Below are 12,744 nucleotides of genomic sequence, written 5' to 3' on the forward strand. Positions count from 1 at the left end.
TGGTTTTGTTATTTTGAGAAAAATAATGACTTTATTTGAAAGATGTTGATAGGTATTAAAGTTTCAGGCAGCATTAGAAGGAGTATGGTAAGTAGATCATGATTACTTTAGGAATCTCAATTGTCTGTGTTTAAAAAAAATGAATCAAGAAAGACTTTGGAGGTATCCTCTTGAAAGTGTGAAGAACTACTTGTTTTATAAATACAGTGCTGCTTTTCATTACTTAAAATCTGCTTTTAAGTATGCTGAGTATATAAGCAGTTAATTATATGAAAAATTACTTCATTATTTCTGTCTCCTGCACTGTTGAATGCAAGAAAGTGTGTGTTTGCTTGCTTGAACTATTTTGACCATATCACATTTCATCTGCCTTAGTACTGGACTCTCCTTTTCAGATGACATTTTGGTAAATATTCTTTGCCAAGTCTCAAAAGGAGGGCCTTAAATCTTGTATTGACCACTGTACTTCCTCTTCCCTCTACTTAGTAATGCAATGAATGTCAAGATCAGGATCAGGACTAGGACTGCAGATAAGATACAAAGCTGTGTTTGAGCCCAGTTCCTGGCACTAGAGCTGAACAAATCGCCATCCTTACAGAATATTAATATACCTTGATCTTGTCAGCAGTATACTTGATCATAAACAGAACTGAACTACAGGGAGAAACAGCTGAACTTTGACATTGTCACATTTACAAGACTATGTGTTGAACAGGGCCCATAACAGAAGCAGATGACTTCAGGTAGAAAGTGGTTGTAATGTTTTTGCAGTAGAGGGAATCTTCATTTTTTTCTTCATTGATTTTCATGTAATAAAAGGTTGAAAATGTATTTGCTTAACAAATGAAGATTCACTGAAAGCAGAATTATTACAATGACTAAGCTTCTCCAGCAGGCAATTGTGCTTTCCCTTCAAGTCAGTTTCATGAGTGAATGTGCTATCATTATGATAACCTGCATTTGTGTTCGCCTTTTGAATCTTTTATTATTAGAGAGCAGTGACAGCTACAGAGCTGCCACAAAGGAGTGACAGAAGCCAATGAGAATTTTAAGTGACATTTGGGGCAGTATTTCTGCCACCCCATCACCAGGCAGGGAAAGGTTGGTCCCTGCAATTACACCCCTCTGCTGCCCTAATGGTGCATCACTGCAAACGGTCTTTATCACCTTGGGCTGCTCCTCTGTGGACAGTACAAGTAAAAGCACTCTATTAATTGTAATTATCCCATGTTTCATGGGATAGATGGTGTGACAAACACCAAACATCAGGCCCATGCTGGCTGGACACAGGCAGGAGCAGCTCTGCTGGCCGCAGGAGCCTGGCAGCTGCGCCTGTGGCCTCCCCACCACACAGGCTCTGGCAAGGGACAGCCTGCAGCAACGTGTCTGCCATCAGAGCCCTATAGCAGGGGTTACAGCCCCTAACCTTTCTCTTTTACACCACTTTTAAACTTCTTCTCAGAAGAAGGAATGTCCCCACTGAAAGGACAGCCAGCTGCTTTGCTGTCCACCTGAAAGAGAGCTGAACCTGTACAGCTGTCCCTGCTTCCCTATCCTTATTGGATTCATTGTTTTTAAACCCTAAGAGTGTTGATGAGAAATAAATATAATGTGTAACATGGCACTAGTAATAAGAACTAACAAAAAGTCACATTACACTTCTGCATCTCCTCTGGTTTTGTATCTTGAATCTGACACCAGCATTGAACATTTTCCTGTCTCCATTAAAAAAAGTTAGCAAGTGCATATGTACACCAGTGGACTTTTAAGATAAAAGCTTGTCGATACTACAATAAAGATGACATAGCGTCTGCTGTTTCCAGCAATGTGGGCTGGAGATGGTTTCACACCAGGGCCTGAAGTGGCTGAACCCTGCTGCTAATTGATTAATGTCTGCTGCCATTGTCCGCAGCACCCTGCCCATTCAAAGACTGTGTCTTTCTTTGACCTAAATAAATGGTTCAACGCGCTAATCCCAACAAAAGGGTTGCTTATGGCCCTAAACCCATTTATGGTGCTCAACTTCATGAATTACCTATTGATTAGTCCTTTTAGTATATTGTTGGCTTTAAGATGAACAAAGCTGAGCTTGGGGCAGCGGGAGTTAATTCACAAGCCAGGTCACATACTCATAAGGTTGGAGTTTGACTTGGTCTGATGGGTGCCTGAACTGGAAACCAAACCTCTGACGCTGCTTGTCATCCTAATGCTTTTGTGATATATGGCTTGAAAGTGTACTTTGCTGCCTGCAAACAAGAGCTATTTATTATTCTTTTCCTGCGAGGACATAGGGTTTGAGTTACTTGAAGAAAGTTTGGTATCGCCATTTGTCTCTAGATGGTACTTTGCTCCAAGTGTGACTTCAGTGATACATTGAATTATAAACATAATCTGCACACCAGCATGAGAGACTTGTACATGTTACTAGAGTTTGTGGATTAGAGAGCCAATACTTTTGCTGGGAAAAAGGGAAGTACAGGTCATGCATGCTACAGTTTCCTGTCAGGGAACCCAGTTCATCCTCCTGCTTCCCTTTCCACAGAACATTGGAGGTTGGGATGAGCTGCCTTTTGTACTACTGCTAAGGTACACCTATTAGGAACACAGCATTTCCTTGTGCCAGGGCAACTGAGCAATGGGGAAGGGACCACCCCCTGTCTTGAGCTACCTGTATGAATTTGCTTCTTTCTGATTCTTCTTTCAAAAATTTAGGGTTTAAGATTTTTTGAGCAAATGCTGATGACATCTGTATGGATTCATAAAAAGTTTTCTATCTCTCCTAAGGTTTTCTAACATAACTCTGAAATGTGCAGTGTTAGAAAGTAAAACAGAAGTAATAAAAGGACTGTCCAAACACAGTCACTGAAGTCTGGCTGTTGAAAGATACTTAGCTGTCTTCAAGTATTCTGTGTCCTAGTCCATCAGTAATAGTCCATTCTTCAGTGTATTTTTTCCCTAACAGTAGGAGAAATGGATAATATTTATCCACTGAAAAACCTATAGTTTCTTGATAACCTATTGAGGGCTTTACAATGGCTCCCTTTTTAAGGGTAGGAAATTTTTGGATCTTTACTCACTAAAGTTAAGCTTACGTAGTTTTGACACTGTTAGTGAATAACAACAGTAGTTTAAAAATACTGAATTACAATTATTGTATGGAAATAAGACAAGATAAAACCTAATAATATAGTAGTAGTTTTTAGAATGTTTAAACTTACAATACTTGCTAAATGTTTTGGGGTTTTTTTCTTTTAATTATAGCGTATACAAACTGGTATCTTAAAAGCATTTAATAATCCAACTACTAAGACAGCAGATGAAGAAACCAGAAGAAAAGTCAAAGGTATGCAACTCTTTATTGAAAACTTCTAAAAATACAGAAGTTTCTAAATGCCATTTTCTTCAAAACTGACTACTGCAAACAGCAGTCCTGAAGTACTGTAGTTACAAGACTTTTATTATGTATTATTCTAGTGCCACCCAGTGTGTATCTAAAGTATAGAGCTTTGTATGGGCTGACTTGCATCTTTTATGTCCAGTATGAAGGCTTTCACTGTATTAATAATGCCTCATTTAATGATAGATAGAATTTAATTTTGTTTCCTAAAATAGCCTGCTGCATCTTCAGGTTTGTTACAAAGCCACAATTACTGTATCACTCAGAGAGGCCACTGATATAAATAACACTGACTCCTGTCAGAAATAGTTGTCACAGATACTGCGACACTAAATCTGATTACAAAGCCAAGATAAGAAGCTGTTTCAAAAGCAGGCATGTTCTCTTAAAATTAGTTTTTTGATTAATTTTTTGTATTTTTGCAAAAGTTCTAATTTGGGGATTTATTTTTTTTTTTAAATTAAAGTCTTAATAATGATTAAGCTATTTTGAAAGTCAACCTTCCCATGGTATCCTTATCAAAGTAATACATTAAAAAGAAAACTGAAATTTCATTTTAAAGGCTTCTTCTTGAGTGATACAGGAGTATTAATTGTGTTACAGTAGGTGGGGAAGGGAAGGATAAAAGGGAACCATCTCATTAAAATAGTTTTAAATGTTGAGATAATACAGTATATGATGTATTAGTTATTGTATTGTGTTCAAAACGTTTTGAGTTTGTTTAAAAATTGTGCTTTCATAATATATCTTGGAAAGAATTTTGTTGTACTTATAGTACGTGTTATTTTTCACATTTAAAAAAGGCAATGTTTTTTCAGCATATGGAAGAGAGGGTGTGAAGATGAACTTCATAGATAGGATCTTTGTTGGTGAATTGACTAGCACTGTCATGTGTGAGGAATGTGAAAATGTAGGTATTCTGGAATTTGGTTTGATGTGGAATAGATCACATACTGGTTTGATTACGTTGTCTTGAAAGTATAAAATTGTACTGCCAATTTTATACTTGTTTGTTTGTTTGTAAAAACAAGACTTTATTGAAAGTTTCTCATTTAAAATGATTTATTCCTTCTTTAAAGCATTATCCTCCCAAACCTAAGAAGAGGAGTCCTTTGAATTCAAAAAGGATCCAAGTACTGGGCTTGATTTTACATCTAACTCTTAAGGCTGGAGGTTCCAAATTCTAAAATCATCTGTGTTATACCACGATTTTATTTGATATTTTTAAAACATGTACCTATCTTAAAACATAAATCCTCCTGCCTGGTCTTCTGGGATATATCTGAAAATTGGGAATTACTTTGAATTAGTCTGAGTGGGGAAATGCTAAAATTACCTTTTATTTTCTTGAAGTATTTTTGATAATTAACATAATAACCTAACGAACAGCATATTCCTTTCATAATTAATATTACTGACATTTCATCATAAATACTTTCCATGATCCTTATAATTTTCTTTAACTTTGGAAGAGAAAAATCTTATTTGCATGACTTTTCTAATTGAATGTTACATTTGTGTTTGGTTTAAAACATTATATTTCATATTATAGAGATTAAGCAAATCAATCTGTCTGAATAATTAAGCACAGTCCTGCAGTGCCAGGTAAACTTCCCTGTGTGTGATGTGCAGATTACACCTCACTGTGCTACTAGTATAAATGAAGAACTTTGACAGTGTAAAAATTGTAAAAATTGTATGTATTTTGCATGTCGCATTTATTTTTGTTGGATTCTTACATTCTGCCTGCGCAGGACTCGGGAATTTGCTAGCTGTAACCCTCTGAGGAAGAGTTTAGCATTTGCTTTCCTTTGCCTGCATTGGCAAAGGTACTTTTGACTAATGTTTGTTCATGCACACTCGCTCTTTAGAGGAACCCCTGTTTGAACATCTCTCATCAGGCAGTCAGACATCATAGTTACAATAGTTTTGAACTCATTTATTGCTTTACTGGAACTAAACCATGCTGAGTCTCTCTCACAACAAGTGAAAATAAGCCTACAGTCTGTATCAAATGTCACAGGTGGAAGACAGGGTCACAAATACAAGATAAGGACAACGATGACAGTAATTGAGGGCATGACTGTATTCAGTAACTTACATCTACATGATCCTTTTTGTGTTTTTAAGGCCTTGTTTTCAGAGGCTTTCCAGAGATAAAATAAGTCAGTTCTGGAAGGAATTTGAGAACGGCATGGGAGAGAGCTTAAGGAACAGGCTTGGATGGTATGTTCTAGTCATAAAGGCAGATGGAAAGTGCTGAGAGAAAATCGCCTTAGGTACCCCTTGCCAGGTTATTTCCAGTTTCAGCTTAGATTGCATATGGCTTCTATAAGCCATGACAAAACTTAAGTACAGAAAAGAAAGAAGGTTTTTTTGTTTGGTTGGGTTTTTTCATTCCCTTTTCCCCCACTAATTGGATTTATTTGAACAATTACTAGAGTATATTATGGTATGAAAAAATTTAATAAATCTTTTGGCTGTAACCAGTAAGCCTGACTTAATCTTTTCTGAGAGGATCAGGTTGGAACCTGTCATTAACTGTCATTAACCAGTCCTTGCTGCTTAACAGTGTATGAGATCAAATGCTTGTGCAGAAGCATCCAGGATCAGGAAGCTCTAAAAGTTAGCTTTCAGCAGAATTGTACCATCTAGAAGGCCCACATCACTTGAAAATCTGCCTGGAGCTCAGAGACTCTGAGCACCACCCTGCTTCTAGGTGCAGTTCATGCCCAGATGAATGGTCTTGCCCCTTTTTGTCTGTATGCTGTAGTTTTGTGCAGTCTTAGAGAGAAAATCAGAGCTAATTTGAAATAAATAAATAAATAAAGTTTGTGGGAAGTTCTTCATTGTCGTTTGATACATCTTGTAACTGTTTAGCTTTTTTTTAATAGTTTCTGACAAGTTCATTTAAAAACGGGAGCTGTGTGCTAAACCCACATAATGTTCTTTGCATTTAATATGAGTTTTCTCTTTTTCTTCAAGATTTCAACAGTAAAAGAACCTTTCATTGATCTTTCACTACCTATAATAGAGGAGAGGGTAAGAAACAGAATAAGTAACTATTGCTTCAGTGGATTGTGTTTACATACTTTCATGAAGATGTTTATACAGTTTTGATTTCAAGCCTAAAAATGTATGCTTTACTGTCATACGTTTGTTCATGATTTTAAATAGATATATAGACATAGAGTGTCTTAAGTGCATATATTTTTAAATTAGTCCAACCTTGCAACAAATGACCATATGGAGGGCTGAGATGAGCTTAATTCGGCAGTAGTTTTACTATATACTTATATGAATAGAATGATTATAAACTTTCTTTTTTTTGATGGTTCAGAAAGTTAAGATTCTAGCATATGGTTTTGCATCTAGAGAACATGAGTCCCTTGGGCTGAAGTGTACCTGTGGGATGAGACAGTGTAAAAATGAATAGGCTTTGAATATATTCTGGAGTTTTTTTGGCATTTCACAAAATGCTTCCATTAGCTGCAGAGGAACTATGTTCTTTTGAAGGCATATGTATATGTGTATATATATACACACACACACACATTCTGGTTTTGTGAGGCTTGATGTTTTCATTTGAGAGTAGGAAGGGTGGGTTGGGAGTGGTTCTTCCCCCGTCCTGCATATGTTCATGTGTATTTAAGGAAGCGTATTTAATGTAATATTCAATCCTGTATAAAATGTACTCTAAACACCAGTTTTGCTCATAAGAAATTCTTCATCTTTGTTGCTGCATTGACTGCAGATGTCTGTGGGAGTTAAAGCTTTAAGAGCATTTTGAGTATGTGGGCCCCTGTGCTTTCTGGCTCATACGTGTAAACATGGGATCTTCATGGGTTCTGTTTGAGAGAGAGACTTGCTGGCTTTTAAAATATATTAATTATATGTGATAGTTCAAGTATAATGTTTTAGCTGTATGTTTCTAAGTGCAAGAAATTAATTTTAGAAGCAGACAAGTACTTCATAGGTAATTCCTCACATGTTAGAGATGAGACACTGGCACAGGTTGCCCAGAGAAGTTGTGAAGGCTCCATCTTTGGCAGTGTTCAAGACCAAGTTGGATGGGGCTTTGAGCAACCTGGTCAAGTGGAAGGTGTCCCTGCCTGTGGCTGAGGGGTTGGAACTAGATGAGCTTTAAGGTCCCTTCCAACACAAACTAGTCTATTATTTTGTGTTTTGGGGGGTTTTTAGCAATCGCTGCACTTGAGGACATGCATTACTTTATGGTCATCTCTTTCCGTTATAGTTTAGATATGCTGCTGCCATTAATGTGATGGAGGGACGTGCGGCAGTTCCTTCATCACGTCATATGGTGGTAGGCTGCTCCAGAGATTATCTGATGGGGAGCTATGTCCTCTTTGATAAATCCACAACTTCTACATATGTGCTTATACAATACTAAAATAGATTGTTTGGCATGTGTTCTGTGCATGAATTTTGTATCATTCCTGTTTTTGTGGCTCTCAGATAATCCTTCAAAGATGTTGACAGTGAGTTTATGATAAATAAAGTGAGAAAGTAGTCTTGTAACACAATTCAGGGGCCAGTTAGTTGGATTTATGTTGGTTACTGATTTCTACAGTAAAGGAAAAAAACACACCTACATTTATCTTTTCTGTAGGTTGCAAAGGAATAAAAAATTGGCATGTTTCCTTCCCTAATTTCCTGTCTAATTTCTTAGGTTGCAAAACCTGTGCCTTTGGGAAGAACAGGTAAAGGTAAAAGTGTACAAGAAGCAGATCTTGGTCAGTATAACTGTTCTTCTGTCACTACACTGAATAATCAACCCAAAATTGTCAAGAAACATGCTTTAACAAAAGATAAGGTAAGAACTTAAATACACTAAATCTTGACTTTATTCTGAAGTTTCTATGGCTCAAGGGTGGGAATTTTGACACATATCAATGGGGTTTTTTTGTATACATACAGCTGCCATAGACTTGTTTTAGAATATTTAGGTCATTCTTAAAAGTGTGAGAAATGACAGTCATTTGGAACCATTTAGTTTTTAGTTACAGGGTTTCATTTGTAAGAAAAAAAATTATCTGCAAGTTAGTTTCAAATCATGCTTTTTTTGTTGACTGGTTTTCTTTTGGTGTCCCTGTAATTCATTCCTGGTTGCAATCACAAGAACTCTATGCGAGCTAAAAGAGAAGTCTGCATTAGTGCCATCTGAGGGATTAGTTGGCAGTGGACAAAACAAAAATAGTACAGCCAGCAGACGCTCTTGGGAGACTGAGAGCATGGCTTCTGTGGTCGACTTGGCCTTCAGCAGCCTGAGGGTTGGGTGCTCGCTTCAGCCCATCTCCAGTGCAGCCCCCTAATACAGTCTTTTCTGATGGTAGCAAAAGGGTTCTGCAGATACACCGGCCTAACAGAACTGATGATTTCTACATACTAGTGTTTGCAGATCAAAAGGAATACGTAGTAACTATTGTGTACACATGTTATTGTTAATGAAATGTGATAAGGGTCTTATTATCATTATTAACACTTTTTTTTAGTAAGCCTTATCGTCCATATTGGGTTATGTGGCCAGTTAGAATCTATACTAGAATAGACATGGAAAAATCCAACAGTGTGAATAATAGTGTTAATACTTATAAATGCAAACACAATTACTGAAATGTTTAAAAAAATAAAATAAAATATAGTATCATTCAATAAACTAGACTAGATGGACTAATACAGAAGAAGCAACAACTCTGCTTTCAGTAAGAACAGATAAACTGACCTATGAAGTATGTCTGTCTAATTGGTGAGGCTTTGTGATTCTCTGCTCTCTTTCTTTTCAGATATATATTTATCATTATTTTAGTCTGTTATTACTACTATTTTCAGTGTAATAGGTCTGTTTTGCACTAAACTTATAATCCAAAACAAACAGCTGTTGAATTCAGTCAGTGTTTGCTCATGTTCTGTGACTTCAGTTTATCAGTTTGTAAGTTTGCTTGTGAAACTTGGGGTGTGTCCTGTTGGGGGTTTTGTAAACTAACAGAATACCTGAACACTCCTTGTAAGGCTTTTCTCCTGAAGTGAGGGGCAGGTTCCTCACCCTCTTTGCTGTTTATAAGGCAAAGGGGTAAAAAAGTTGCTAATTTATTTTGCTTCTTTCTTTTGGAAAGCAGCCAAATGAAAGAAAAGAATCATGAATGATTATAAATCACCTAAATTATAGCAGCATTGGGTTTTTTTTAATCTATAGTACCAGTTTTCTGTGGCAGCAAAGGTAGTGGTTTGGGTTTTTTTCCTTCTTGCAATCTTGATAAAATAAGCAATTTCAGATGATATACAAATTAGGAAACATACTGCCAGGGATGCTTTATATAATTCTAAGACAAATGCCTACAAGGTAAGTTGGTTTTTCTTCTGGAGCTGCCTGTCAGCTAAGGCCTCTGAAGGGAGGTTTGGGGACTAGCTTAAACTTAAGAACCTTTTAGAAGCTTAAGTTAGATTAAGCTTCAAACCACTTCAAATGTGCCATCACAGCTGTCAAAGTGAACGTAATTAGCTGGGGGAAGTACTGATCTTGCAGTAACTGTAATGCTCTTAGCTGGCTGGGGTGTATGTTTCTAATCCTAAATTGGTTTAAAAAGATCTTAAGGAAATCAACTAGCTTAAACATGTGGGAGATGGAGAATATAAAGTAATAGGTTGAATTTCCTTGGAATTGGTCACATTTCAAAAGCTATGTTAGATCACAGATCTGTTTTCCTCTATATTACTGAAACAATAATGCCATAATTTACAGAATCAATTGAACCAGGAAAGACGGCTTGCCAGAAAACCTTCCTCGAATGAAGAAGAAAGAAGTCCTGTTATAATACAGGAAAAAAACAAAAAGCTTGAGCTGGAAGGTGGCTCTGGCGTTCTATATTCCAAAGACACAACTGCTGACTCTGCTGTAAATGGAAGTCAGACGGATGGCAGTGAGAAGGAAGCCAGCCGCTCTGAAAGCAGCTTTGATGCAGACAGTGAAGCCTCAGAAAGCGAAAGTGCTTCTAAGCAAACAGCTTTCAGTCCATCCAGCAACATGTCTGGTTTGCATGTCAACCACATAAATGCCAAAATGCCCCACAACAAACCAAGTGACAGTAACGAAGGGATGATTTCTAGTGCCATATCCAAACTCAGCTTATGTGAGACTATGCATGAAGATAAAAAATCGAGCCGTGGAGATCCAGCAACAGGTTTATCAAATAATTCCATGTTCTCAGGAGACAAATCCCCTCTGTCCCAAAACCCTCAAAATGCTTTCCAGACACTTTCCCAAAGTTACATAACTAGCTCAAAGGAATGTTCTGTTCAGTCCTGCCTCTACCAGTTCACCTCTGTGGAGCTCCTAATGGGGAACAACAAGCTCTTATGTGAGAGCTGCACAGAAAAGAAACAGAAGTATCAGAAGAAAACCAGCTCCACAGGTAAAGTGCTTGTACCTGTCTGGACACTTCACAAAATTGCCTCTCAAAACCTGTGCCCTGGCTGCTGCGTTGTTGCTCCAGCACGGGCCTCCCCCTTGTGGCTAAATAGGAAATGTTTCCCCAAGCAGAACTTCTAACAACTTAAAACTTCATCCTGCCAAGGACAAGACAAAATTTTATATTACAATATAACTGCAGATATAACTTAGAATTAATTTTGCAGCTTTTCTTTACTTGATACAAGATAAGTAATTTAAAGATGACCATAAATTGAGTAGACACATCATTCAATATTAATCTTCGCTGCTGTTTCTGTTCCTTACAATACTAGAAGCTTTGAAATAAATGCTGTATGTAATATTCAGCTCTATCAACTCACATCCTATGGGAAGTGATTTAGTATGTAAGAGGGAAAAAAAGACACTTATGATGAAGGTGGGGGCGAAACACGAAGATTTGTAAGGATGGAGATGAGAACTACCTTGTGACAATGGTTTCCTTGATGTTTGTGTAGCCCAAGCAGACCATTAGGGTTCCTTGAGTGAGAAAAACAATTTTAAAATAATGAAAAATAACCTATTAAAAAGGACTGGAGGATTTGTTTCGGTGTATAGTAATTCAGAAGGATAAAAAATTAAGCTCTTCAGATAATTTGTAAATAAAATATAAAGGGAGGTACAGTAACAAAAAATTGTCCATATGCTGTGTGTTTATAGCTATTTAAAGAGATACAATTTAGAGCATGAGTAAATTCAGAAAAAATAATTAAGCATAGTATTTTTTAATCATTCATTAATGGACTGAGAGTAAGTGCTATATAAATAATGTTTTGGTTCCATAGGCACAATGAAAAATGGAAGAGGAAAATCTGTTCACAACTAAACATTATTCTTTTCTTTCTAAAAAAATATTTTCCTTTGGACATGTGTAAAACCAGTAAATAAATTCTTTTTTGTCAGCAAAAAAAAAGCTGTGCCATGTTCCCTTTTACTGTATAGCTAATCACTGAGCTACTTTTGGCAAGAGCCCCAGGTTCAATTTCCTCCGCACCAGAGGAGATTGGAGTTCACATATCCCAGTCCTGTGTGCTTAAGTCAGCAGGTTATGAGGCCTTAAGTAGACACCCCTCCTCAGACCTTTCTTTTAAATAAACATAAATGACTTCTTTTAAATAAACATAAATGACTTCAAAGTGTGTAGTCATTCAGAAAGAACTGAGGAATGGGAAATTAATCTCTATCTTAGTGGTTAGGACATTACCATAGGTAAAAGAGACCTGTGCCTTCCAATTCTTGTTCCAGTGATTGTCCATTAATTTCAGATGAAATGGTTTTAACAGGAAAGTTGGGTGCTATAGTAACAGACGATGTTGGTATCTCAGTGTGCAAGCTGACCTGGATAGTGTACATGTTTTCAACTTTTGATCTGATTTGCACAGGAAGAGCTAAAATAATGCTCAGATTTGACAGCTTGTTTATTAAAAACTAGAAAAAAGAGGAAATATTTTTCTGTTACTCTTAAAATTTTCGCTTGCATTTTATATAACATGCACACATCATTGCAACATAGAATATTCTGTCAGTTGTTTAAAAAATGCCGAAGTTCTGTGTGACTGCCTTCACTTTACAAATTATTTTGATATTCATAAATACAGAAAAGAAAATGGAAGGTGTCTACACAAATGCTCGGAAGCAGCTGCTGATTTCTTCCGTTCCTGCTATTCTTATTCTCCATCTGAAAAGATTCCACCAGGTAAAAGGCCAAAACCCTCCTGTATATTCCTCTGCCCCACTGGTGGACAAGCAGCTCTTTCAGTGTTGTCGTGTATACTGATATTTGCTTTTTATGTGGAGAACCAGGATCTGAAACATGCCTGTGTTGGTTTTTTTTTTTAATTGTCTCATACCTTCAGAGTGC

General features: G+C 36.9%; 1 protein-coding gene across 5 annotated transcripts in view; it reads left to right on the forward strand.

Annotated features, from left to right (window-relative positions):
- The window catches only part of USP45 (ubiquitin specific peptidase 45), a 53,609-nt gene that overhangs the window by 34,947 nt on the left and 5,918 nt on the right, over positions 1–12,744 (forward strand). For 4 of the 5 annotated variants that reach the window (XM_080616948.1, XM_080616946.1, XM_080616949.1 and 1 more), the window contains 6 exons: positions 3,262–3,343; positions 4,216–4,307; positions 6,383–6,439; positions 8,088–8,231; positions 10,158–10,827; positions 12,482–12,579. In XM_080616948.1, coding sequence (XP_080473074.1) covers positions 3,262–3,343; positions 4,216–4,307; positions 6,383–6,439; positions 8,088–8,231; positions 10,158–10,827; positions 12,482–12,579 — 1,143 coding nt within the window. Of the gene's footprint in view, positions 1–3,261; positions 3,344–4,215; positions 4,308–6,382; positions 6,440–8,087; positions 8,232–10,157; positions 10,828–12,481; positions 12,580–12,744 lie in introns of those variants that run through there. The other variant, XM_080616950.1, reaches the window with a different exon arrangement.

This window comes from Psittacula echo, assembly GCF_963264785.1.
Source record: "Psittacula echo genome assembly, chromosome: 4".
Taxonomy (NCBI): Eukaryota; Metazoa; Chordata; class Aves; order Psittaciformes; family Psittacidae; genus Psittacula; species Psittacula echo.